The sequence below is a fragment of the Serinus canaria genome, chromosome 11 (assembly GCF_022539315.1).
Source record: "Serinus canaria isolate serCan28SL12 chromosome 11, serCan2020, whole genome shotgun sequence".
Lineage (NCBI taxonomy): Eukaryota > Metazoa > Chordata > Aves > Passeriformes > Fringillidae > Serinus > Serinus canaria.
In genome coordinates, this window is record NC_066325.1 from 19210502 (window position 1) to 19236129 (window position 25628).

Below are 25628 nucleotides of genomic sequence, written 5' to 3' on the forward strand. Positions count from 1 at the left end.
CCTTCCCTTCCCTTCCCTTCCCTTCCCTTCCCTTCCCTTCCCTTCCCTTCCCTTCCCTTCCCTTCCCTTCCCTTCCCTTCCCTTCCCTTCCCTTCCCTTCCCTTCCCTTCCCTTCCCTTCCCTTCCCTTCCCTTCCCTTCCCTTCCCTTCCCTTCCCTTCCCTTCCCTTCCTTCCCTTCCCTTCCCTTCCCTTCCCTTCCCTTCCCTTCCCTTCCCTTCCCTTTCCCTTCCCTTCCCCTTCCCTTCCCTCCCTTCCCTTCCCTTCCCTTCCCTTCCCTGCCCTTCCCTTCCCTTCCCTTCCCTTCCCTTCCCTTCCCTTCCTTCCCTTTCCCTTCCCCTTCCCTTCCCGTTCCCTTCCCTTCCCTTCCCTTCCCTTCCCTTCCCTTCCCTTCCCTTCCCTTCCCTTCCCTTCCCTTCCCTTCCCTTCCCTTCCCTTCCCTTCCCTTCCCTTCCCTTCCCTTCCCTTCCCTTCCCTTTCCCTTCCCCTTCCCTTTCCCTTCCCTTCCCTTCCCTTCCCTTCCCTTCCCTTCCCTTCCCTTCCCTGTGGGGCATCTCCTCCCAGCATCCTGATTTCCCAACAGGGAAAACCCCCTGGCATCTTTTCCCCGTGGCTGTGCCCTCCTCACCACCCTCTCCGTGCTCCCACAGGGTCCCTGGCAGCGATGGAGGAAGGCGAGGATGCCCCGGTGGGGGACAAGAGCCCCTCGGAGAGGGACGGGGCCACCTCGGACTGCGAGGGCTCCGCTGAGCGCGACACCTGCAGCCCCCCCGGCAGTGAAGGTGAGCCCTGGGCTGTCCCTGCTGTCCCCTCCCCATGGGGACCAGAGCAACCTGCAGGGCATTAGCTCAGAAAGCAGCCTGGCCACCCCTCGGGGCTGGTGGGCCAGTGACAGCCCTGTGTCCCTTGGGGGGTTTCATCCCTCTAGACATCCTGGGGACAGCCCAGTTTGCAAAGTCGTGTCCCTCAGGGTATGAGGTGACCCCCTTGGGGTGTGGAGTCACATAGTCAGGGTTTAAAGTGACCTTTCACAGGGATGGAAAGTGACCTCTGGGATATAAAGTGACCCCTTAGGTGCAGAGTGACCCTTCCCCCTAGCTTGGGGTGCCAAGTGTCCCATCCCAGGGATGCAGAGTGACCTCTCGGGGTGCAAAGTCACATCCTTTGCAATACAAAGTTCCTCTCCCCACCCATGATGAAAGTCACGTCCCTTGGGGTGCAAAGTTCCCCCACTCAGGGGGACAAAGTCACATCCCCTGGTGTACCAAGGGACTCCCCCGGGGTGCCAAGCAGCCCCAGAGGCCGCAGGTGGGGGCCCTGGCCGTGGCACGGGTGGGCCGGGGGCACGGGGCCGTTGGTGGCACCGTGCTGCCCACGCAGCCGCCAGGCTGCCGCCGTGCCGCGCCCCAAAGGTGGCTGCGACTCAGGGCCGGGCTGAAACAGTCCCAGATATCCTTTGAGTTCCTTCCTGTGGAGGTGGGGGCAAATCCCAATCAGTTAATGTTTGCAGTGCCCTTTGAGATAACCGCGCCGGGGCAAGGCTGCGCCGGCTCACCGAGCTCCCGGCAAACCCCGCTGCCTCCAGCTGCATCTGGGGGAGAAGTGTCCCCCAAAAGCAGGGCAGCCAGGCCACAGGGCACCAGGGATCTGCACAGCTGGGGCAGGGAAGGACCCCAACAGCCAGGATAGGGGAGGGATCCTGATAGCGGAGTAGGGAAGGGACACGAATAGCTGGGACAGTCAGGGACCCCAACATTTGGGGCAGGGAAGCCCCCAACAGGATGAGGTAGGGGGAGATCACAAGGCAGGGAAGGGACCTCAGTAGGTGGGGCAGGGAGGGGACCCCAGAATTTGGGGCAGGGGGTGGACCCTAGTTGGAGCAAGGAGAGACCCTGATTTAAGAGAAGGACCCCAACAGCCAAGGCAGGGAAGGGATCCTACAAAAGGGATCCTACAAAAGCAAAGCAGGGCAGGGAGCCTGATAATTGGAACAGGGAGGGGACCTGATAACTGGAGCAGGGAAGGGACCCCAGTATCTGAGTCAGGGGGTGTCTCCCAGGCAAACTTTGCTCGGTGGTGGAGGGAATCAGGGCTCTTATCTGATGGGGGAGCCGGGCTGGGGGCGAGGAGCCGGAGCCGGGGCGCGGAGCTGCACCTGGCACTGGCCTGCCTCGATAAAGAGGTGATAGCAGAGATAAGGCCGAGCAGCAATAACGGCCACTAAAGCTTTCAGCGCGATGGATAAAAATCGATATGCCAGGCACTTTGATTTATAGCCAAAAATAATAGGACTTTTATACCCGGTGATTGATTTATTTGATGTTAATCATTGCGCTTATCACCTGTATTAATAATCTGCAGTGGCGGTGACGTCACCCCTGGGCGGCCGCGGTGGCGCCGATCGATTGGGCTCCGCTGCTCGATCCGCCCGGGACGCCAAGGCAAACATGTACTTTGGGCACTAATCTGCCACACTGTCATATGCAGATTGGCTTTATCAGCCCATCTCCAGCAGCAGTTAATGGAGAAAATAATTGTTATCAAGTTGCTATGAGTACGCCACAAATGGAGCCGCGAGGGGAGCGGGGCTCGGCCCGCTGGCGTGGCGTGGCACGGCTGTGCCAGGGCTTTGGGGAGGGCTGGAGGGGCTCGGCTGGGCTGAGGGGGCGTTCCCAGGGGGATGTGAATCCCCTCCCTGTGCCCATCCCAGCCCCGGGTGTGGCTGCTCTGGTGGTCCCAGCCCCTGTGGAATGCTGCCTCTGGAATGCCCTGCTCTGACCTGCTGCCTTCCCCCTCCTGCTGCAGAGTCCAGAGATGCTCTGGAGAGTCCGAAGGAGCCAGAGAAGCCGGATCCTGGAGAAAACCCCCAGGAGCCAGACACCTGGAATGGGCCAGGTGAGTCTCTGGTGTGGGGCTGTCCTGCTCCATCCCAGTGTCCTGACTGCATCTGTGGAGCAGCCCTCCAGCATTCACCTCCTCTTGCAAAAACCAGTATGAGAGGAGGACTGGGAGCTGGGCAGGCTGCAAACCCCAGAACTCCTGCTGGAGGGGAGGTGTGAGGTGGTGGTTGTGATCCCTGACATCTCCAGGGTGCTGTTGGGGTGGTAAAGCATGGATTTGGGAGCAGCAGGGATGCCATCCCCACAGCTGGCATCACACTCCCTGGCACTGGCAGGGTTTGGGCACGTCCTGCGTCGCACCAGGGCACTTCACCGACATCCTGGCAGCCACAAGAGCGACGCTGGGGTGGTTTGGTGATGGTTATCAAAACCCCAAGGAGCGAATTCAGCCTCTATCTCCCCCTGGTATCTCCACGGGCACCGGGGCATCGGCGAGGCCAGGCTGGCCCTGTGGGCACCCCCAGCCCTATCTCCCACCATCTCCAAAGCCACGGGGTTACAGACGTGTGCCACACGGATTCACGGAGTGTCTGGGGTAGGGAGGGAGCTCTGGAGATCATCCAGCCCAAGGCAGGGACACCTGGAGCCGGTGACACAGAGACACATCCAAGGGGGTTTGGAATGGCTCCAGAAGACAGGAGACCCCACACCCTCCCTGGGCAGCTGTGCCAGGGCTCTGCCACCCTCCATGGGAAGCTCTTCCTGATGCTGAGGTGGAACTTCCTGTGGTTTAGTTGGTGGCATCGCTCCTTGACTGGGGCTGTGGGTTGTTCCACTGGGAGTGACTCCTGGCAGGTGGATGGGGATGGGACTAGGGGGACCTGGCACCCCCAAGGGTGAATGTGCCACATTTTGGGCCCTGTGGGTGCTGCCCACACCCTTGTCCTCCCAGGGGAGCGGGCACTGGTGACCTGGCTACAGGACAGCGATGGCCCTCAGGGGATGGATGCACCGGGCAGGTCCCGCTGTGTCCCCAAGGCCAGCATGCTGCAGGAGCCCTGGGAAGGGATGCCTGCCAGCACACGTGCTCCTGCAGCTGCCCAGATCCCCACGGCCCGGCGGGAACCCCGCTCCCCTTCCCGTCGGGGCCGAGGGGAAGCTCCTGCCGACCCCGCTGATATCCCAGCCCTTCCTGCGTGTGTCCAGGAAGGAGCTGCGAGGCCACCCCGGCCTCCTCCTTATCTGCTCCCAGCCCTTTGCCCCCAGCACTCCTGGGGCAGGCTGGGATGGGGCTGCAGCTCCCACCCCAGAGCTGCCCCCATCCCCTGTGGGGTCACCACACCCCGCTCATCCCAGAGCTCCAAATGGAGCCTGGCTGAGGCCGTGCCTCCCCTTCCCCCTGCCCTCTGGGGGAGCGGGTTATTTGCATTCTTTATGGAAAAGAGATTTTATTTTATTATCGGGCCCTGGCAGCCCATCTCCGCGCTGGTAATTGGCGCGGTGGCGGTGGCGGGGCGGCGGGAGCTGCCGGCGATGGATCGGCCGTTCCTCCCGCGCCAACCGCCGCCAAAGCCCCGCTATCTGGGGCTCTGCAGGCTGGCCCCTTATCGGGGATGGAGCTGCCCAAAAGGGAAGCTGGGAGCAGCCTGAATTTTCTGCTTTATCTGGCAGGATCCGCCGGGTGTCAGCCGCGAGGATGCGCCGCGCCCGGGGGGCTCCGTTCGGCCACGGGGGGCTCGGGGGTCACTGGGTCACCCCCGTGTGGGTTGGGCATCCCAAGGGTCACCCCGCTGTTCCAGAGGGGATGTGGCCTGCCAGGAGCTCGGCCTGGGGCTGCCTGGCCCCGCGTGGCAGCAGGGAGAAGGAGGGTTTTGGTTTAGCTTTGAAGTGACCTTGTTCCCTGGAGGGGGCTGAGGCTCTGCCAGCTGATGGGCAAGTTCCCATCCAAGCTCCCTGGATGGGAGCTGGAGGCTGTAATCCCAAACTTGGGAGTCTTTACAGATGTGCCACCCCTTCCTCCAGAGTGCTGGGACACCCTGGCTCTGTTCATCTTGCCAGTGGGATCATGGGTTGGGGCATGGCCGTGCTTTGTGCTCACTCCATCCTCTGCCGGGGCTGGAGACAGCATGTCCATCCTTCCCAGATTCCCCCAAACCATCCCAAATTCCCCCAAACCTCTCCCCACAGCCCCCCCCATCCATGCCTCAGGTTTCCATCTTTCCCACTCACTTTGGTTTGCCCTGGAGAAGGGTTGGTAGCCGAGAATTTCGGGAGCACCCACAGCCTCCAGCTCCCACCCCAAGGCTGCCCTATCCCTGCCCAGCCCACCTCAGCAATTCCAGCAGCTTTCCCAGATGGATAAGAGGAAAAACTCTGGCAAATTTCACATGGAGCTGGTGCAGGAATGCAGCAGAGAGCCCTGCTGGGGGACAGGCTGCTCAGCCTCATGGTGAGCCACCAGAGGATTCCCACTGGGAGCTGCTGGGAGGCCACAGCCCCTGGAAATCCTGGATTCTTCCCTTTCCTCCAGGTAGGATGGAGCTTTTTGCTTTTGTCCTTGTGGGAACACCACAGGCAGGGACAGGATTGGAGCTGTGACCAAACCCAGGGTGGCTTTTGCATTATCCTACGTGGGAATTCCCTGGGAATTCTTCACCCCCTTCCCTACCCAGCATGGCTGTTTGCAGCTCCACCTTGCTGAACCCCCTTGCTGCTGCTGTCTTGCCTGTTTGGGCTTTAGTTAATAACTAATTGCCAATTATGAACTATTAATTTAATATTAATATTTCCTCTGGGCAGTAATGATGGCTCTGGGTTGATTACAGAGCTCAGGCTCCTCTCCTGATCCCCCAAACCCCTCACCCCATCCTCCCTATCAGGATGGCACAGAGCAACTCCTCTTTTTTTTTAGTGCATCTAATTAAAACTCCCAAGCCCTTTTTTTCCCCCCCCCCCCTTTTCCTCCCAGCTCCCCCTTCCCTTCAGTTGTGTTTATCTCCCTCCTCAATAATCTCTGGCTGCCCAGGGTTTGTCTGGAAACCTCAAGGTTCATTATCGGGGTGAGCAGGGCACAATGGGGGGGACGGCTCCTCCGGGGGGGGCACGGCCCCCCCACCTCTGCCCTGTCCCTCCCCCTCCACCCTTCTATGTGTGGGTGGGAAAAATTATCCCAGCTATTCCCTTTTATCACTGGGAGAGGAGCAGCAGAGAGTTGTGTCTGTGGGACACTGCTGGGGGAGGGGGGCACTTGGGATGCAGGGCATTGGCACCCCCAGCGTGCCAAATCCGGGGTGCCAGCGCCCTGAAATCCTCCCCTGCCCCACGTGTGTCCTGCCAAAGGCAGCGGGGTGGGGACCAGCCCAGCACTGATGGTGGTACCTGTCCCGGATTTGGGATGTCCCCCTGTGCCTGGGGTCACTGCAGGCTGGAGGGGGCAGTTTGGGGACACTGATGGTGAAGGGATGCTCTGACTGGTCTGGGGACATTGCTGAGTGATGGAGTGATCAGACCAGTTTGGGGACAGTGACAGTGTGGAGGGATGCTCAGGGATGTTTGGGGACAGTGACAGTGTGGAGGGATGCTCAGGGATGTTTGGGGACAGTGACAGTGTGGAGGGAGGGATGCTCAGAAATGTTTGGGGACAGTGACAGTGTGGAGGGATGCTCAGGGATGTTTGGGGACAGTGACAGTGTGGAGGGATGCTCAGGGGTTTTGGGGACACTGGCAGTGTGGAGGGAGGGATGCTCAGGTATCTGTTCCCATTTTCCTGGCATTTCCTGCACTCTTGTGGTGAGAGCCCTGAGGGTGATGCCTCCAGGCTGGTGCTGATTGACAGCTGTCAATCACTCACCTTCCTGCTCAGCCCTGCCTGGATCTGAGGAACAGAGGAAATCTGGGGCTTGGACCCCCCTTCCTCCATCTGGGTGCCCCCTCCTGGGGGTTCTCCCACCCCCACAGGCCCTTGGGGCTGTGGCAGGGTCCCCCCTGTGGTCCCCTCCCCTTTCCGGACGGGATATCTTCCCTCTGCATCAGCTCCGGGGGCCCCTGCATCCCCTTCCTCCCCTCTCTGGCTTCCTGCCCCCCCAGTGCCCTCTTCCCGCTGCCTGGGCACAGCCAGGGGTCCCAGCAGCCCCGGGAGAGGGGACAGGGCAGGGACAGGGTGTCCCTGGTACAGGGGTCCCACCCCCCTGGCAGCCCTGGGGCAGCCAGGAAGTTTTCCTCCTTCCCATCCTTCCTGAGCGCTCTCTGGTGTTTTCCCCAGTGTTTATTCCTGTCCCCAGGACACAGGTCACAGGTCCTGTGTGTTTCCTGCATGTCCCTTGTGAGGAGGACCCCAGGGAACAGGGGCTGCCTTGGCATGGCAGCACCCCGGGCATGGGAGCCCCTTGGGATAACATCCAGGAGTGGGGACAGAGCAGGACAGGGCACCCCTGGCACAGAGGTCCTGGCAGCTCCAGGGAAGCCAGGAAGTTTTCTTGCTTCCCATCCTCCCTGAGCCTTTTCTGACCTTATTCCCAGTGTTTCTATCCACATCCCTGCAGGCACAGGTCCCAGTTCTTTCCTGGCATGGGAACCCCTTGTCATGAGGGATGGGCACCCCTTGGGATGGGGACCCCCTCCCAGCCCCATCCCAGCAAGGCACAGCAACACCCCAAAGGCAAATGTCTGGGAATGCTTATCAGCCCATCCTGCAGGGGCAGGGCACCCCAGCTTCCGTGGGGTGATCCCGGGGAACACGTGGCACGGCCGGTGCCACCCCCCCGCCAGCGCCTGCCAGCTGTGCCGCACAGCTGGCGAGCAGGAGCGGGCCCTTTTGGGGTGCAGCCCCTCGTGCGTGTGCAGCCCCCCTGTGCAGCCCCCCCAGGTGCTGGGTGGTGCCCACGGGGCAGGGCCTGGCTGCTGCATTATCCGGGGGCAGGGTTCAGCCCGATAAGGAGTCGCTTTTGGACTCGGGCAGCAAACAATCAATAAGTGGCGAGCGATGGGCAGCAGAGATAAAGGCAGAAATCCCCCCTGGCTCCCGCCCCACAGGGACCTCCCCGGCACCCCAAGGCGGGGGGCAGAGCCCAGCTGTGCCGCAGCCATCCCCTCTCCATCCGCAGAGCTGAGCCCAAGCAGGCGCAGCCCAGCAAGGCTCGATTTAAACCCTCCTCACTCCTTTGTCGTCCCCAAGGCTGCCCTGATTACTCGAGCACCCGGGACGGCAAAGCCGGGATAATCTCCTTAGCCCCTTTGGAGAGATTTCCCTTTGTGAGCCGAGGTGAAGAGTGGAGATGCTGCGTGTTCACAGCTTAAGACTCTTCCCAATCGGCTCCCTCCATCTTATCGGAGCGGTGCCATCACATCATTGCAGTAGTTGAGTTGTCAGGATTTATTCCTTCCGCCGCGCTCTCGCCACTGCTAAAAACAGCAGCTGGGGCCGGGCCGGGGCTGCTGGGGGAACTGGGGGGAACTGGGGGGAACCGGGGCTTCTCCAGCTCGGATTTCCCCAGGCAGGAGCAGGGGAGCCATGGGAGGTTGGGTACCCATTGATGGATCCATCCCTCCATCCATCCCAGTGCCAGGCCAGCTCCTGCAGCCAACCCTCGTTTGCTCCTGGGTGTTCCAGAGGTGCAGCCACATCCAGGCACCCACATTTGCTTTTCTTGCAGGAGGGAAGGGCAGAGGGGGCCCCAGACAAACCCACCCATCCCATTCCAAGCTGCTCCTGCATCCCTTTGCCTCCTGCATCCACAGGACTTGAACCACATCCAAACTGTTTGGTCCCTTAGCAGGAATCTGGAGGTCGGTCCATCCATCCATCCATCCATCCGTCCATCCATCCGTACGTCCATCCATCAATCTGTCCATCCATCCGTCCATCCATCTGTCCATCCATCCATCATCCACCCACCCATCCCTCCATCCCCATGTCCCAGTCTGTCCATCCCCATTCCTGGATCTGGCGTGCCCCCCAGGCTGGCACAGGAGCAAGGTGGCCGATCCCAGGGTGTGATCCCATGACACACTGATAGCAGTATTTATCCTGATTGTATCCAGGCAGCTGCAAACACTGCAGGGACTTCCGAGCCCAGGTGCCCACTGAGGGGCAGAGCAGTTGGTCTGGATGTGGTTCAAGTCCTCTGGATGCAGCTGAGGCAAAGGGATGCAGGAACAGCTTGGAATGGGATGAGTGGGTTTGTCTGGGGGCCCTCTGCCCTTCCCTCCTGCTCGCTGCCATGAGGAAAGCAAATGGATGTGCCTGATGTGGCTGCATCTCCAGAGCTTCCAGTGCTGCTCCTGGCAGTGCCATTCCTCTCCCTGGCCCTGGGAATGCTGTGGTCACCGTGCCCATGGGCTCTGGCCGTTCATCTCCATCACACCCCGTGCTGGAGGAAGGCTCAGTGATGCCTCCCTGGAATTGTGCATCCCCACAGGCTTCCTCCCTCCCCTGTGCCCACCCTGGACCCTCGGGATGGGTGGGAATGTGGGTGCCAGCTGGGCCTGCTTGGCCATGGGGTGGTGACAGGATTAATCTTTGCTCCTGGCACAGCTCAGCCGATTCCTTTGGAATCTCTCGATGGGAAGATCAGCCGGGAGCACCCTCGTGTTCCCAGTCCCTGTCACACCAGGCAGGTGCACCTGGCTCTCTGGGGGCTTTTCCCTCCTTCCTTCCTTCCTCCCTCCCTCCCTTCCTTCCTCCCTGCTGCTTTTCTCTGTGCCCCAGAGCAAACAGGCCGGTCCCTGCCCAATTTGGTTAATGAGCTGGAAGATAAGCCCTGCTCCCTGATAAGGAGGGACCGATGGCCAGGTGAGATACCTGGGGGGTGTTCACCTGCCAGGGGATCCCACAGGGAGCTGCAGCTCAGGGACTTTGCTCCAGGACACCCCAGGGGCTGGCAGCAGCTCTTCCCAGCCTTGCAGGCAGTGGGATGTGCCTGGATCCCTGGTGGGATTTCTCCCTGCAGCCTGGTGGTCCCACAGGGGGACACAGCTTTCTGCCTTTGGGCTTTGCTCCCAGTGTGGAGCACACAGCATCTCCCAGGCCTCCCCATCGTTTTCCCTGCTCCCACTCAGCAGTGCTGTGTGTTTAGCTGGAAAAAAAATCATCTTTTCCCTCCTTTATTCCCTCGCTGTGTTAACATGGGTGCAGCGCAGGGCTCTGGCAGCATCCCTGGCTAGCCCAGGGACACTCATCCCTCTGGAGGAGCTCCCAGCACCACAGAGCAGGGGTTCAGCACCATCAGTGGGGTTCCAGCACCCCATTTTCGGGCGGGTGGAGGCCTCGGGGCGCTGGCGGGAACGGGGCTGGCTCTGGCAGCACTATTTTTGTCCCCCTGTCTGGAACGGTTTTCTCTTTATCAGCGCCTGCGTGTTTTCTCTGCTGGGGATTGATACACACAAGATGAAGTGCTCTGACATGGGAAGTGTCAGGCGAATGCTCTTATCTCAGAGACATGGTCTCCTGACCCAAAGGCTGCTGATTACCAGTGAGACGGGGAGGGGGGGCACCCGCAGGGGGACGTGGCCGTTGGGCTCCGGGCCCCAAAAGCAGCCGGGATCTTCGGGGTGCCAAAACCAGAGGGGGAGCCAGCACTGCTGGGGCTCTGCTGGGGTTTAGGCTGGGCAGCTCGGGGATGCTGAGGCTGGGGGGAGTCCAGCACTGCAGCAGCACTTTGGGAATCAGATGGGAGGTGCTGGATGTGTGGGATAATGTGAAGGTCTGACTGCCCCGCTCAGCCCCGTGGCCACTCTGGTGGTCACTCTGCTCCCTGCCTGCCCTCAGTCCTTCATGGACCCTTTCTCAGGCTCAGTTCGTGCCAGGGAATAAGTCCCAAACAGCTCCCTCATCCCTCCTCTTCCTTCCCGCTGTGCTGAGGTGGAGCTGGTGGGGCAATGGGCAGGGGGATGCAGGGCAGGAGGGTGCCAGGAGTATGGGGGATGTAGGGTGGGAGGATGCCAGGGATGCAGGGCAGGCACAGCCCGTGCCATGCTCATCCCCAAAACTCCTTTGCAGGGATGAGATCCCAGCTAGAAACAGAGCTGGGATCTCCATGGCCAGGGTGGCTTTGGGAGCGCTCTGGCTCCAGGGGTTCCCAGCCTGTGGGAGTGGGAAGGACAGGGGAGCTGAGGCAGAGCCCACCGCCAGCAGTGCTGGGGGCTGTGGCACAGGGCTGCAGGGTGGCAGGGACCAGCCTGGTGACCCCAAACACCTCGGGGAGCCTGGAGACCTCCGGGTGGGCAGCAGGTTCTGCCGAGGTGGCACCAGCCGCTCCCTTGGGATGTGCTCCAGGCAGTCCCCAGTGGCCCGGGGTGGACAGAGGGTGGCAGTGACACCGGGGTGATGGCAGGTGACACCACCCAGCGCTCCCCGTTGCTCACCTCAGCTCACCCCAGCGCCGGGAGGATCCAGATGTCAGCCCTGCTAATAAACACATCAGATTTCAATCTCCGCAGCCATGGGATCGCTTTATCCTCCCCGCGCTCCCGGCTCCAAAGGCAATTTTGCCTTCAGCCAGCGCAGCCTCCTCCCTGCCCCCGGCACCCGGGACCGGCTGCGGCCCCTCGGGGCTCGGGGGGGCTCTTTGTCCTGCCCTGCCGGGGCTCGGGCACACGGGATGGCTTCGGCTCCTTGTCCCCGGGGAGCCGCTCGGTTTTGGGGGGCAGCAGCCGGCGAGGGGCAGGCAGCACATCCATCTGGGTATTGGTTACCTGCCATCTTATCTGCGCTCCCAAAGACAAAGGCACAGTTAAAACATTTTCGAGCAGCCTTCATAGCGTATTCACATGTTATCTAACCCATTAAACCAGAGCCTTATCAGATAATCAAAGCCATTAAGCCCTGAAGCTGCTGCGACTTCGGGTGCGGGGATGGGAAGCGCTCCTTCCGCTCCCGGGGCCGGGCCGGGACCCCCGGGCTGGGCTGGATCCCCCCTCGGGACCCCCAGCAGCAGCTCCCGGCTCCAGCAGGGTGCCCACACCCCCGGGATTTGGGGTGCTGCAGAGGCCAGAGGGTTTTGGGGCACCTCCCGCTGATGCTGTGCGTGTCTCCCCGCAGCTGAGCTGGAGCTGGAGGTGCGCGATGGGCAGAGACGGGTGCGGAGCCGCCGGAGCCTCCCCGAGGGCTTCTCCTGGGGCCCCTTCCCGGGCAGCATCCACAGCGAGCCGGCATCGCCGGGCCACGGCGACACGGTAAGGAGCACCCCGAGGGCACGGTGAGGAGGGGCAAGTCCCAAGGAAACATTCTTTGGGAAGAGAAGTGCCTGAGCTCCTCTGTTCCTCAGGGAATCTCCTGCTTTGAGGTCTCCCTGCCAGGCCAGAGCATTCCCGCAGGCAGGGGACAGGAGGTGGCCATCCCCTCTGCACTGGCTGCTTGGTGGCACCTGTCTCCTCCCAGAGGAGATGGGATCTGCCTTTTCCCACCCCAGATTTGCTCCCTGGGGACTCTGGTGGTGCCTGGAAAGGACCAGCAGCTGTGGGGAAGGGGCAGGAGAGGAGCACTGAGGGGGGGGGGGGGCTGTTGGTGCCATCACTGAGGGGAGCAGAAGAGGAGGGAGGTGGCCACGAGTGTGACTCTGGGTGTTTTCAGGCTCTGGATGCTCCATCCCAGCCACGTCCTTCCCTCAACATCCCCCCCGAGCCGCACACAGGCAGCTCCAGCCCAGGATCCTCAAACCCTGGCTCCATCCCCACCTCTTCCTCCTCCTCCTCCTCCTCTCTCCTTTGCTCTTTTCTTTTTTTTTTTTTTAAGCTCAGGCCCGTTTATCTTTGCTGAATTAAATCCTTGATTAACCCTTATCTGCCCGGTTTGGCTCCCTATCTCCCGCTTGGCGCCGTGTGTCCAGACACCCGGTACAGGATGATTGATTTCCCCAAGATATGCTCAGCTTTTTTCTGATACTTCATTTATTGTCTAAATATTTTTGCTCCCATTTCAGCAGCTCCCTTATCGAGCCCGGCTGATGATTCCCAGCCCTGCTCTCCTCTGCCACTCTCCTCCCTCCCTATCTCTGCTCAGGGAAGGGAGGAAGGAATTGCAGCCCCATCCCTGATAGGGGCTGTCACCCTCAGGTCCCTTCCTCTTTGTTGCTGGCGGCGCTGGGGGGAGGTGCAGGGGGTCTCCCCCAAATCCTGCCGGGCTCTGCTCTTCATCTCCGTGTGGGAGGTGATCCCAGCCTGGGGTTTTGGTGGGAGCTGGGAGCACTGGGTGGCTTTAATATTCCGTGGAGTGGAGCACCGTGTGTCCCCATCTGCTGAGGGAGAAGGAGAAAGAACAGGAGGGAAAAGAGCAGCAGCAGCAGGAGGAGGAGGAGGAGGAGGAGGAAGATGCCTGCCCGCCCCCACCTGATCCCACAGGGTTCCCCCAAAAGATCCTTGCTCGGGAGGGTGTGGAAGCCCTTTGGCAGACAGCTGAGGGGTGCCACGGGAAGGGGAAGCCCCTCTGGGACTGTCCCCGAGCCCACGGGTGCCCGTGTCCCCCCCGGGCCGTGGCGGGGCCGTGCGGATGCGCGTCCCGGCGGATGCGGAGCCGATTGGGTTTCAGATGGGTTTGCGATGGTTATCGCCGCTGTGCAGCGAGACAGCGACCTCTTTGTTCCAGGGAGAACAAGGAAGGGCTTCACGCCGGGCTGGGGCTGCCGCGGGGAGCCGGGGCGGGCACCCCGGGGTGCTGGGGGCACCTTGGGGTGCTGCAGGGACCCGGGCAGCGCAGGCAGCCCCTCCAGCCAGGGGTGCCCGCGGGTGTCCCCGTGCCGGGAGCAGAATTCTCAAGGGATCCTCCTCTCCCCGAGGGGGGTCCGCCCATGTGGCACCAGCAGTGCCCATCCCTGGGGGGATGCTGGGGGTCCCAAAGCCCCCAGCCCCATTTCCCGTGTCCACAGGGGCAGGGGGGGCTCCCCCACCACCATGAGAGGGGCACACGCCTGTGGCAGTGTGTCACACTTGAGTGTGCCAGTGTATCACACATGTGCCAGTGCACCACATCCATATGCCAGTGTGTCACACGCATGTGTCACACTCCTGTGCCAGTGTGTCACACACATGCACCAGTGTGTCACACCCATGTGCCACATCCATGTGCCAGTGTGTCACACGTATGTGCCAGTGTGTTGCATGCGTGTGCCAGTGTGTCACACCCACGTGCCAGTGTCACACACATGTCACACCCCTGTGCCAGTGTCACACACATGTGTTGGGGGCTTTATCAGGCTGCCAGCACTCGGCTCCTGGCAGTGATAAGGCCCCAACTGGCTGCGACTGTCAGGCTGAGTTGGAGGGGTTGGAAATATTGGGATGGATAATTAGATTTCATATCGTTACTGCAGCAGCCATCGGAGGATCAGGGAGATTAATTTCCCCCCCCTTGTGCTCATTAATATTCATTAGAATGCGGGGAGGCTGAGCTGGGCATGGGCTGAGCAGGGAGTGCTGTGACCCCCCTGGCAGCCCCTCAGTGTGACCCCGGTGCTGACCCCCTGTCCCTGCCCCACAGAGCCCCCCCCTGACGCTGGTGCTGGGGGACGAGAGCTGCTGGCTGTCCCTGCTGCCCCTCGTGCCCGGAGAGGCTGATGCCAACGCCGTCATCTACAGGAAGGGTTGGTACTGAGGGCACTGGGGGTGGGAGGGGTCCCCATCCATGTCCTCTATTCCAGTGTCTGCTCCCCCTGTCCCACTGCTGGCTGTCCCTGGGCTTGTCCCTGTCCCAGCTTCCCTGGGTGGCTGCAGCCAGTGGGGTTGGGGAGGGTCCCAGCAGGGATGGGAGCAGGGATGGGAGCAGAGATGGTGTAAGGATGGGCACAGGGATGGGCACAGGGATGGTTGTAAAGATGGGCACAAAGGCTCAGGGACGGGCACAAGGATTGGCAGAGGGGTGAGTGCAGAGATGGGTGTAAGGATGCATGGATGTAGGGATGGGCACAGTAAATGGTGCAGAGATGGGCAAAAGGATGTTACAGGGATGGATGCAGAGATTGGCACAGGGATGTCGCAGGGATGGATGCAGAGATCACACAGGGATGTCGCAGGGATGGATGCAGAGATCACACAGGGATGTCGCAGGGGTGGCACTGGGATGTGTGCAGAGACGGGCACAAGCCGGAGCGGCGCTCCGGGCGGGCTGTGCGGGGCTCAGCGCGGGCAGACACCGCCATCTCCAGGCCATGGCCGGGAGGAAGCAGCGGCCGTGCCGGGACCGCGGGGACGGGGCGGGACGGAGGGGCCGGGCCAGGCGGGCGGGTGGCAGTACGTACGGGATGCAGCTGTCCCTGCTCACCGCTGTCCCCTCTCCAGACGAAGCCCTGTGGTGCCGCACGACGCGGGCACTGCGGGAGGACGAGCCCCTGAGCGCCTTGGTGGTGGCAGAGCCACCAGCTGTCCCCAACCACGGGGTGAAAGTGGAGCCCAGCGAGTCCCCGTACCCGGCGGCGCTGCACTCCGACATCCAGCTGCTGCCACAGCAGGCCGGCATGGCCGCCATCCTGGCCACCGCCGTGGTCAACAGTGAGTCCGGGGACACGCGGGGGGGGACACACGGGGAGGGACACATGGAGAGGGACACGAGGGGAGGGACAGGCAGGGAGGAACACGCAGTACCACGGCCCTGTCGGGGCTCCCCAGCCTGCCCCCCAGCGATGTCCCTGTCCCCAGCCTGTCCCCCAGCGATGTCCCTGTCCCCTGCTCTCCACAGAGGACGTGTTCCCGTGCAAGGACTGCGGGATCTGGTACCGCAGCGAGCGCAACCTCCAGGCGCACCTGATGTACTACTGTGCCAGCCGGCAGAGCGCCGGCGCCGGCTCCCCCGCCCTGGACGAGAAGCCCAAGGAGACCTATCCCAACGAGAGGGTCTGCCCCTTCCCACAGTGCAAGAAGAGCTGTCCCAGTGCCAGCTCCCTGGAGATCCACATGCGGAGCCATAGCGGTATGGCACAGCCTGGCATGGCATGGCATGGCCTGGCACCCCTCGTCTGGAGGCTTTGGGGGGGCAGCATGGTGACTAGTTAAGAGGAGGCTGATCTGCTTCAGGGGCAGGGGGGATGCAGGGCTGGAGCACACTGAGCAGTGGGATGAGGCTCTCCCCAGCTGGTTTGGGGCACTGGTTTGGCACTGCTCACTTGTAGGTCTTCCCCCATCTCAGACCTGTGGAGACAGAGGGAGCTGGTCCTGTGGGTGTTTCCACAGTCCCTGTCCCCCTCCCCTCAGCACTGAGTGTCTGTCTGTCTGTCCCGCAGGAGAGCGGCCGTTTGTCTGCCTGATCTGCCTGTCCGCCTTCACCACCAAGGCCAACTGCGAGCGGCACCTGAAGGTGCACACGGACACCCTGAACGGTGAGTGTCCCACAGGGACAGCCCTGTCCCATCCCTGTCCCATCCACTGTCCTTCCTGCCCTGCCCGCTCAGCCCGGCGCTCTGTCCCCTCAGGTGTCTGCCACAGCTGTGGCTTCATCTCCACCACGAGGGACATCCTGTACAGCCACCTGGTCACCAACCACATGATCTGCCAGCCGGGCTCCAAGGGCGAGGTGTTCTCACCTGGGTCAGCCCTTCCTGCTGCCAAACCCCTCGCTCCTGGTGAGTCCTGGGGCTGTGGCCATGGGGGACACAGGATGGCATTGTCACCAAGGGCTTGGCACCAGCTGGACCTGGTGGTGGGAAGGGAGGTGGGGATGGTACAGTGTCCCTGTGCCAGGACGTTGGGAATGGGGAACAGAGCAGGATCTCTGTGCCAGGGGTGTTGGGAACAGGATATGGCAAGCATCCCTCTGCCAGGATGTGTGGAACAGGGAACGAGGTGAGGATCCTGCCCTGGGGTGGGTGTCAGTAACGGGGGAACAGCGCAGCACCCCCGTGCCGGTGCTCTCGGTGATGCCAGTGCTGATCCTCCCTGTGCCAGGGCTGCCGGTGACACTGTCACCTCTGTCCCTCTGCAGGGCTGAGCCAGCCGAACAACGCGTCCCTGCGGAAGTGCAGCCTGGGCGCGTTCCTGCCCGAGGCGCTGCCGGCCCTGCCACAGCACGTGGTGCTGCCCGGCCCCGACACCGCCCCACCGGCACCGCCCGCCTCGCCCCCCGACCCCAGGGCCGGCAAACTCTCGCCCCCAGCCCAGCCGCAGAATGGGGAAGGGCCTTCATCGGCATCCTCCTCCTCCTCCTCCTCCTCCACGTCTGGCGAGCCCGTGCGCATCAAGGAGGAGCCGGCCGGCAGCCCGGCCAGCGAGGCAGAGGCGCCCAGGAGCGGGGAGGGGGCTGGCAGCCCCGACGGCGGCTCCCGGACCTCGTCCCCCCGCAGCCTGTCCTCGGCCAAGGTCAAGTCAGAGCTGGCCAGCCCCACGCCGGGCTCTAGCCCCGTGCCCAGCGAGCCGGGGACGGGCACGGCCGGCGGCACCGTCTTCCTGCCGCAGTACGTGTTCGGCCACGAGGCCGCGGTGGTGCCGCAGGCGTCGGAGATCCTGGCCAAGATGTCGGAGCTGGTGCACAGCCGGCTGAAGCAGGGCCACGGCGGTGCGGTGCCACCCTCCATCTACACGGGCACACCGGTGCCCAAGGGGGCCACGTGCTACGAGTGCGAGATCACCTTCAACAACATCAACAACTACTACGTACACAAGCGCCTGTACTGCTCCAGCCGGCACCTGGCCGAGGACAGCCCCCCCGGGGCACGCAAGCTCAAAGCCCCCCCTGGGGCGCCCAAGGGTCCCCTCGCCCCGGGAACGCTGCTGTCCCCTCCGGCAGGCAACGGGCAGGGCCCGGCAGCAGGGGACGGGGACACCAGCCGCGACGCCACCCCACCAGCCACCATGCCGGAGGGCAAGGCTGAAGAGGGGGGCACCAAAGCGGGTTCCCCCGAGGCGGAGGGGGGGTCGGGGCGGTGCAGCGAGGACAGCCAAAGCCCCGGCAGCTCCGCGGGGGACGAGGGGGACGAGGACCCCAGCAAGACTCTGTGCGAGGCGTGCAACATCCGCTTCAGCCGCCACGAGACCTACGTGGTGCACAAGCGCTTCTACTGCGCCTCCCGGCACGATCCCCCCCTGCGCCGCCCCGCCGCCCCCAAAGTGCCCTTCCTGCCGCAGCCGCTGCGCACCCGCAAGCGCCGCAAGCTCTACGAGATCCACGGCGCCGCTCGCCGCCCCGCCGAGCCCCCGCCGGCCCCGGAGCCCCCGCCCGCCGAGCCGCCCGCGGCCGCCCCCGAGCCCCGCGCCAGCCCCGACGCCGAGGGTCCCATCGACCTGAGCAAGAAGCCGCGGTGGCAAAGCGAGCCGGCACCGACCCCGGTACCGGCACCGGCGCCGCTGCTGCCCCTGGCCGACTACCACGAGTGCACCGCGTGCCGCATCAGCTTCAACAGCCTGGACGCGTACCTGGCGCACAAGAAGTACCAGTGCCCGGCCACGCCGCTGCAGCCCCGCACGCTGGAGCACCTGCAGAAGATGAAGGGGGCCATGGCCGCCCCCCTCAAGGGCCGGCACAGCCCCGGCAGCCCCGGCGAGGGGGAGCCCGAAGGAGGGGTGCGGGTGAGGGCGGCCCCGGCGGGGAGCCCCGGCATCCCCTACCCCGGGGCGGACTCGCTGCAGCGTCACCCCAAAGGTTCCCTGCCACCGCCGGGGGCCAAAGGGGGTCCCCTGGCCGCCTGTCCCTACTGTCCCCTCAATGGAGCCATCAAGGGCGACCTCCTCGAGCACTTCCGAAATGCCCACGGGCTCTTCGTGGCCAAGCCGCCGGCGGGGGCCGGGCCGGGGCTCCCGGAGGCGCTGGCCCCCGGTGCCAGCAGGACGCCCGAGCCCCCGCTGCCCGCCGCGTCCCCTCCTCGCCAGCCCGGCCCCCGCCTCCGCCGGGACAGCCTGACCGCCAAGGAGGGCCGGGACAGCCCCCGGCCCCCCGGCTCCCCCCGGGCCCCCGCCTCGCCCGGAGCCCCCGAGGCACTGCGGGAAGCCGCCCGCAAGCCCCCCACGCCCCCCGCCTACACGGACAGGGGGGTGCAGACCCCCCCGGCCAAGGCTGTGCCCGGCCCGGTGCCCAACGGCAACCACAGGTACTGTCGCCTCTGCAACATCAAGTTCAGCAGCCTGTCCACCTTCATCGCCCACAAGAAGTATTACTGCTCCTCCCACGCCGCAGAGCACGTCAAGTAACCCCCCCAGAGCCCCCCGGCACCGCTCGGGGGGCTGCAGGGGCTGGGGGATGGAACCAGTGCCTGACACACACCCCCCCCCCGTGCAGGGGTCGGGGTGATGGAGAACCCCCCCAGGAAGCTCCATCGGGGCAGCTTCTGCATCTGGAGCCCCAAAGTTCACCCGGGTTGGGGGGTGAGGACACTGGAGGGTGGGTGTCAGCCCCCACCTGTGCCCCAGGGGAAACTGAGGCAGGAGGACTGTGCATGGCCCTGCCCTGGGGGCTGCAGGGGGCTTTTCCCCGTAGGCATTACGGGGCTGGGGTGGGGGTGTGGGGGCACGGCACCCCAGGAAATCCGGGGGTGCCGCCACTGCAGAGCGGACCCTGCACGGAGGCAGCCCTGGGAACTGTGTGTATAAGTGTGTACAGAAATAAATATGTCTGCTAAACACCTGTGTGGGGTGGGGGACACTGCGGGGGCTGGCACGGCCACCAGCACCCCGAGGGGATGGGCCATGGGGTGTGTACAGCCACGGGTGACAGCAGGGGCAGGGCAAGATGTCCCCACGCTGTCCCCAGTGCCCCCGGGTGGCACCTTCAGCAGGACGGGACATCACACATCTGTGCCATGGGGCAAAGTGCTGCTCCCAGGTGGGGCTCAGCTGGTGCTGATGGCTCATTAATTATCAAGGTAATTAAGCCCACAGCGCTGGGTGGGGCTCAGGTCTCTGCCACTGGAGCAGTCCCTGCACTGCAACTCCAGACCCTGCCGTGAGTGCCCAGGTGAGTGTGGCTCAGGTGAGGTGTCACTCACAGGGTGACAGGGGAGGATGGCCCTAATGACCCCCAGAGAATGGCTTCTCACCTCCCCACAGCTCATCCCAGTGCTTCCCAGTATTCCCAGTCCAGCACAGGCAGGCAGTGGGTTGTTCCCCTCCCTGCCACTCTCTCTAGCAGGGGTGGTGCTTCGGGATCTTTCTGGGAACACTTGGGGACAGTCCCCAAGGGCCAGGTCACTGGAGCCCAGTGCCCCCAGCTCTGTTTGTTTCCCAGCTGGTATCCCTGGAGCTGCTGGGCCCTTGGGATGCCCCTGGACCTGGCCAGGCCAGCACTAGCACCGGGATTGTGCAAGGCTGGGGTGGGCACAGGGACTGCCCCTGTCCAGGGCTGCCAGTGGGGCTGGCGACCCCAGGGACCAGAACACCCCCTCGTGTCCCTCCCTCCATGCCAGCCCTGCACAGTCAGGGGCACAAGCAGCTGGGAGATCCTTCACCCCTCTAAAGGGAGCACAGACAGGCGTGGTGCCAGCTGCCACAGGCCAGGCTTTGGGGTATGCCCCATCACTGTTGTGGGTGTCTGCAGTGCCAGTGGAGCCTTGGCCCTGTGCCAGGGGGTGGGAGCCAGGCTCTGGTGCCAGGGAGGAGGAGGATGAAGGCAGCAGCTCCCTTGGGGAAGCGCTTGCAACAGGTTCCCTCCTCGCACCTCTTACACCACCAGCTCAGGGTGCCAAGCAGTGCAAGGGCTGAGCGTCCTGGGTGTCCCCCCCCACAAAGACAACACACAATGCAGCTGAATTCAGGAGAACTTTACTTAAATAAATATATTTACAGAGCAGCAGCTATTCCAGAGCAGATTTGGCCACACTCAGCCAGCGGAGTGCAAGGAGAGGCTGTGCCAGGCACTGTGGCAGCCTCTGCCCAGGCATTGACCTAGCGGGGTGCTGGGACCCCCCAGGGTTGGGGGGACAGCGGAGGGGACAGGCCAGGCCAGCCAGCCTCACTGTGACATCTTCTTGTAGGGCAGGGCAGGGAGGCTGCAGGGCAGGGCAGGGAGGCTGCAGGGCAGGAGGTTCTGCAGGGGCAGCGAGCTCTTCTCCTCTTCCTTCTGCTCCTCCTCGGTGGCATCCAGGAGCTGCTGCATGTAGCACGAGGTGCCCAGCAGGACGTGGCCCGTGGCCTGCATGGTGAACAGCGCCCAGCGCAGGGCTTCCCTGGGCAGGGAGAAAGGGGTCAGCGTGCCACCACGGCAGGGCTGGGCAGTGTCCCCGTCCCCAGAGTGTCCCCAAAGCCCCGCACTCACTTCACCAGGCGCCGGGCCCCGTAGCAGCGCAGGTCGTAGGACATGCTGTAGGTGCCATACAGGGTGGCTTTGACGTTGAGGCAGCCCAGGTCCTTCGGGTGGCTCTTGTACAGGTCGAAGGTGACACAGGCGACGTCGATCCTGCGTGGGGGCTTGCGGGACAGGCCCACCTGGTAGCCACGTGTCTGCGGGAGAGCAGCACCGCGGTCACCCTCCCAATCCCACCTCCAGCATGGGACACAGGGACAAACCGGCCCCTCAGGGGTCCCCTCACCTTGGGGGCAGTCCAGGTCTGCCCTTTGCTCAGGGCCATCAGGGCCGTGCCCTCCTCCAGGGTCCGGAAGAAGGACTCAGTCTCCACGGCCGTGCCGTCCTCATCCAGCACCAGCGCGATGGGCGCGGGCAGGGCCAGGGCGCTCTGGGCCTGTGGAGGGGTTGGGGGTCAGCAGGGCTGGGGACAGGCCCTGGGCGGGCAGACAGAGCCCGGACGGACACACAGACAGAGGGGCAGACAGAGGCCGGACAGACAAACAGACAGAGCCCAGACAGACCTGGCAGAGGAGCTCGGCGAGGCTGGGGGCCATGACGCCCTTGCGCAGGCTGCGGTCCCCGTTGCACACGCGGTAGGGCCGGGGCCGCGGGGCCGGGCCTGCCAGCAGCTGCTGGGTCATGGAGGCGCTGGCCGAGACACATCTGGGAAGGGACACAGGGATTGGGGTGCTCTGAAAGCCAGGAGAACCCTCTGGCAGTGCCAGCACCCAGGGAGGGCCCTGGGGGGATGTCCCCCATGCTGGGGACAGGGGGTCCACGGCACTTACTTGGACACGGGGGCAGCCAGGCGCTGGCTCAGGGATTTGGCGTAGTCCATCTTCCAAGGAGCACGGAGCAGCCTGCGGGGAGGAAGGACAGTGGTTCCTGTCAGCTCAAGATGTGTTCCCACCAGCACGTCCAACTCCGCTCCAGGGGTTCTTCCGCTGCTTTCAGCTCCCGTCTGCTCCAGATGTCCCCACTGGCAATCGCAGTGACAGAATTGAGCCTGAGCTCTGTCACCGCTGCCTTTACAGGGGCTGGCCCTGCCCTTTAGCCAGGGCCAGGCCAGCGGGGGCCGCCCGGCCAGAGTCCCCTGCCAGCAGGGCTCTTGCGTAAAGGGACACGTGGGAGCCTGAGTCAGCGCTGGAGCAAAGGTGAGACAGCAGCCCTGGGCTCCTGGGAGAGGACACCGGGGCTTCGGGGTCAGGGACACCCCTGGGAGCACCCCCAGCCCTGCTGCTGATCCAGGGCTGTCTCCAGCCAGGAGCCTCCTGGGGGTCTAGCGGAGCTCCCATCCCCTCACCTCCAGGGAACACCGGCTCTTCTCCCGAGGATCAAGCCCGTGTGCCTCACCTGCCCTTATGTACCTGTCAGAGAGGCTCCTCCCCGGGCCGCACCCTCCGGCCGGGGAGGGACCGGGAGCCGGGCAGGGCCGGCCGGGGAAGGGCAGGCTGGCAGGGGGTCCCATCAATCCGTACAGATGTTCCCGTGGGTGTCACAGGACGGTGCCAGGCTGTTCGCAGTGGTGTCCAGGGACAGGAGGAGCAGCAGCGGCCGTGAACCAAACCACGAGAAGTTCCCTCTCAAGGCGAGGGAGAGCCTGTGCCCATGGAGGGTGGCAGAGCCCTGGCACAGCTGCCCAGGGATGTGGGGTCTCCTGTCTGGAGCCATCCCAAACCCACCTGGACGTGTCCCTGTGTCACCTGCCCCAGGTGTCCCTCTCAGAGCTCCCTTGCACCCCGAACATTCCCCGATCCTGCGGCACGCGGGTGCCCCGTCCCTGTGCGCGGGTGCGTCCCGGGCACATCTGGAACGCTGCACCTCCCTGTCCCTCCACGTGCACGCCTGCGCACGCCCCCTGTGCAGATGTTCGCGCGTTCACGCGTCCACCTGTGCGCGCACACCTGCGCTCCGTCCATGCCGTGCGCGGCCCCTTTAAGACGGACGGGGGGGGGAGGGGGGAGCAGAGCGCGCGCTCCCCCCTCCCCTCGCCTCGCGCCGCCGGGCCCCGTCGCGCGCGGATGACGTCACGCCATGGCCGCCCTGCGCCGCCGCGAGTAGAGGCCGCTCCGCCGCCCCGTCCCGCGCTGCCGCCGCCGCCCCGCGGGCCTCGCCGGCCCCCGCCGCCCCCGGCCCGTCCCCGCCGCGCCCCGCACCGCGCCGGGCCCCCGCCGCCCCCCGACACCGGTGAGCCGCCGCCCGCGCCGCCGCGGCCTAGCGCCGGGGAGGGGGGGGGCGGGCCCAGGCCCGGCGGGGGGAGCGGGAGGGGGAAGCGCGGGGCGGGGGCGGCACCGGAGAGGGGGGGACGGGGGCAGCTCCGGGGAGCGGCCCGGGACGGGCGGCGGGCAGAGGAGGGGAGGGCCCGGCGGTGTTCTAGACGGGGTCGGGGGGAGGCCGGAGGGCGTTCGGGGACGGAGAGCGCGGAAATGAATGAATTCTCCCGTTCGTTCGGGACCGTGAATGGGACGGGGCGGCCCCGGCTTCGGGGGGAGCCGGGGGACAGCAGGGCTCGGCAGGGGACAGAGGGTGCAGGTGGCTCTGACTGTCCCCCTCGGCAGGCAGCGGGAGCAGGGACAGCGCCAGCAGCCGCGGCCCGGGGGCACGGCAGGAGAGCCCCGCCTGGCAGGAGAGCCTCGGAGGTGAGGGGCACCGCGGGGGCACACACCGGCAGCGCCTGCACCTGGGGCAGCGCCCAGGGGGTTTGGGGTTTGTCACCTGCAGGGTCAGTCCTGAATGGGTTTGGGGTCCATCATCCTTGGGGCCAGCTCTGAATGGGTTTCGGGTCCATCATCCTTGGGGCCAGCTCTGAATGGGTTTGGGGTCCATCACCTTTGGGGCCAGCTCTCAGGTGGGTTTGGGGTCCATCACCTTTGGGGCCAGCTCTCAGGTGGGTTTGGGGTCCATCACCTTTGGGGCCAGCTCTCAGGTGGGTTTGGGGTCCATCACCTTTGGGGCCAGCTCTCAGGTGGGTTTGGGGTCCATCACCTTTGGGGCCAGCTCTCAGGTGGGTTTGGGGTCCATCACCTTTGGGGCCAGCTCTCAGGTGAGTCTCCTCAGAGCTGCTCGAGGGCAGCACCTCCAGGCTGGGAATTCTTTCTCCCTAAGGTTTGCCTGGATTCAGGGAGAGGGTCCCCGTTGATCAGGACAGCTCTTTGCCAAACTGCTGATCCAAAATCAGTCTTTTGAGTGGGATTGTCCCAAACCCTGCTGGACCCAGGTATGAACCTGCTGGTTGTCTCTTCCTGGGGCCCTGAGAACTCACACTCAGTGTTTGCTGGGGGAGAGCTGCAGGAAGGAGCTGTAGGAAAATCAGCTGTGCTGGGACAGCAAACTGCAGCTGCTTTTCCCTTCAGGTGCCCACCACAAATCCATGGGGAACATTCTCCATTGGAGCTCTCTGAGCTCTGCTTCAGACCCAGCTCCTGGAACTGCCTCTGAGCACCAAACTGAGCCCTCAGGGCAGCTGAGCTTGGGGCATTGAAGGGTGCCCTGAGAGCTGCTGAGTTCCCTGGGCATCCTGTGCCTCAGAGCTCCCTAGGGATGGCAGGGAAATGAGGATTTTGGTTAATTAACCCTGTTAGCAGCTGGAAATGCAGTCAGGGCAGGGCTGCACACAGATTCATCCTCTCAGTGCTCCGTGTTTCCCCTCTCCTGGATCCTGAGGAATTGATATCTGCTGTCACTGCTCTTCCACGTTTTTCCCTGTGTTGGTTTCTGCTTTGCCTCTGCTTTTGCAGTTCTTTGTTCCCTGAATCTTTGTGTGCTGCCCTTCTCTCCTCACCTGTCCTGTCAGCACTGTTCCCCTGCTCAGCTCCCTCATGGCTCCTGCCTGCCCTGACACCTTGCTCCAGCACTTTCCTGCTCTGCTTTACCCCCTGGATTTCATGGATCTGATTCCCAGCAGCTCCTTGGCTTTTAGGAAGGGGATTTTATCCCTTTTATCCCAAAGATTTCAGCCTGAAGGAAAAAGCTTCCTCTCTTCTTTCCTTCCCTGTGTCCTGTGACTCCCCTCAGGGCTGCCAGGGGCACAGAAATTGGGAATGCACTTGGTCTTCATATCCATGAAAATTTGTAGGATTTTGAGGCTGAAATTCTTGGCTCTGCCCAGCTCCAGGTTTTGTAGGAACTCATTTCCTGCCTGGAATTTCTTCCTTTTTAATTTTGCACCTTTTGTGTCGTTTAATGAATAGCAGAGAAGAAATTTGGCCTGATTTTGCAAAAGGAGCTGCTGGGTAAAAATTCCTGCTCTGACTCCTCTGACCTTGTGAAAATCAACTGACAGAAGTTTGGGGTTCAGGATTTTATTTGAAATGTATCCTGGCAAGGTGGGAGTGGATTTTTAAAAGCAATTTAAGCAGCAAAGAGTTTGCCTCTGCCTGCCTTTAGTGCTGTGCAAGGCTGCTCAGTCCCAGTGCTTTCAGTTAAAAAATCTTGGATGTCATTAAGCTTTGATAAAAATACCTTATACAGGAAGTGAAGCAGGTGAGTTTAAATTTCTGAGCATGTCCACAAATTTCTCCTCCCCTTTTCAGGGTGGAAATGTGTCATTTGAAATGTTTCTAAGGAGGCTGGGAGGCTTTAGTTGGACCAAATTGGCTCC

The 25628-nt window shown here is 63.3% G+C and overlaps 3 protein-coding genes across 7 annotated transcripts in view; 2 read left to right on the top strand and 1 right to left on the bottom strand.

The window, feature by feature from the left end:
- ZFPM1 (zinc finger protein, FOG family member 1) overlaps window positions 1–19081 on the top strand; it is a 34070-nt gene extending 14989 nt beyond the window's left edge. The window contains exons 2-10 of the mRNA XM_030227794.2: window positions 649–780; window positions 2804–2893; window positions 11876–12009; window positions 14309–14411; window positions 15106–15315; window positions 15503–15733; window positions 16044–16139; window positions 16233–16382; window positions 16742–19081. Coding sequence (XP_030083654.2) covers window positions 649–780; window positions 2804–2893; window positions 11876–12009; window positions 14309–14411; window positions 15106–15315; window positions 15503–15733; window positions 16044–16139; window positions 16233–16382; window positions 16742–18939 — 3344 coding nt within the window. The 3' untranslated portion in view covers window positions 18940–19081. The remainder of the gene's footprint in view (window positions 1–648; window positions 781–2803; window positions 2894–11875; window positions 12010–14308; window positions 14412–15105; window positions 15316–15502; window positions 15734–16043; window positions 16140–16232; window positions 16383–16741) is intronic.
- A 1408-nt stretch (window positions 19082–20489) lies between these two features.
- On the bottom strand, window positions 20490–22335 carry CIDEC (cell death inducing DFFA like effector c). The gene is made up of 5 exons (XM_030227583.2): window positions 21817–22335; window positions 21550–21691; window positions 21273–21422; window positions 20999–21183; window positions 20490–20909 (listed from the first exon to the last, which is right to left on the bottom strand). The coding sequence occupies exons 1-5, from the start codon at window positions 21864–21866 to the stop codon at window positions 20696–20698; spliced, it is 741 nt and encodes a 246-aa protein (XP_030083443.2). The 5' UTR covers window positions 21867–22335; the 3' UTR covers window positions 20490–20695.
- A 1237-nt stretch (window positions 22336–23572) lies between these two features.
- ZC3H18 (zinc finger CCCH-type containing 18) overlaps window positions 23573–25628 on the top strand; it is a 43857-nt gene continuing 41801 nt past the window's right edge. For 3 of the 5 annotated variants that reach the window (XM_050978872.1, XM_050978873.1, XM_050978874.1), the window contains exon 1: window positions 23587–23667. The gene's annotated coding sequence lies outside the window, so the exon portion shown is untranslated. Of the gene's footprint in view, window positions 23668–24133; window positions 24246–25628 lie in introns of all 5 variants that reach the window. The other 2 variants (XM_050978875.1, XM_050978876.1) reach the window with 2 other exon arrangements.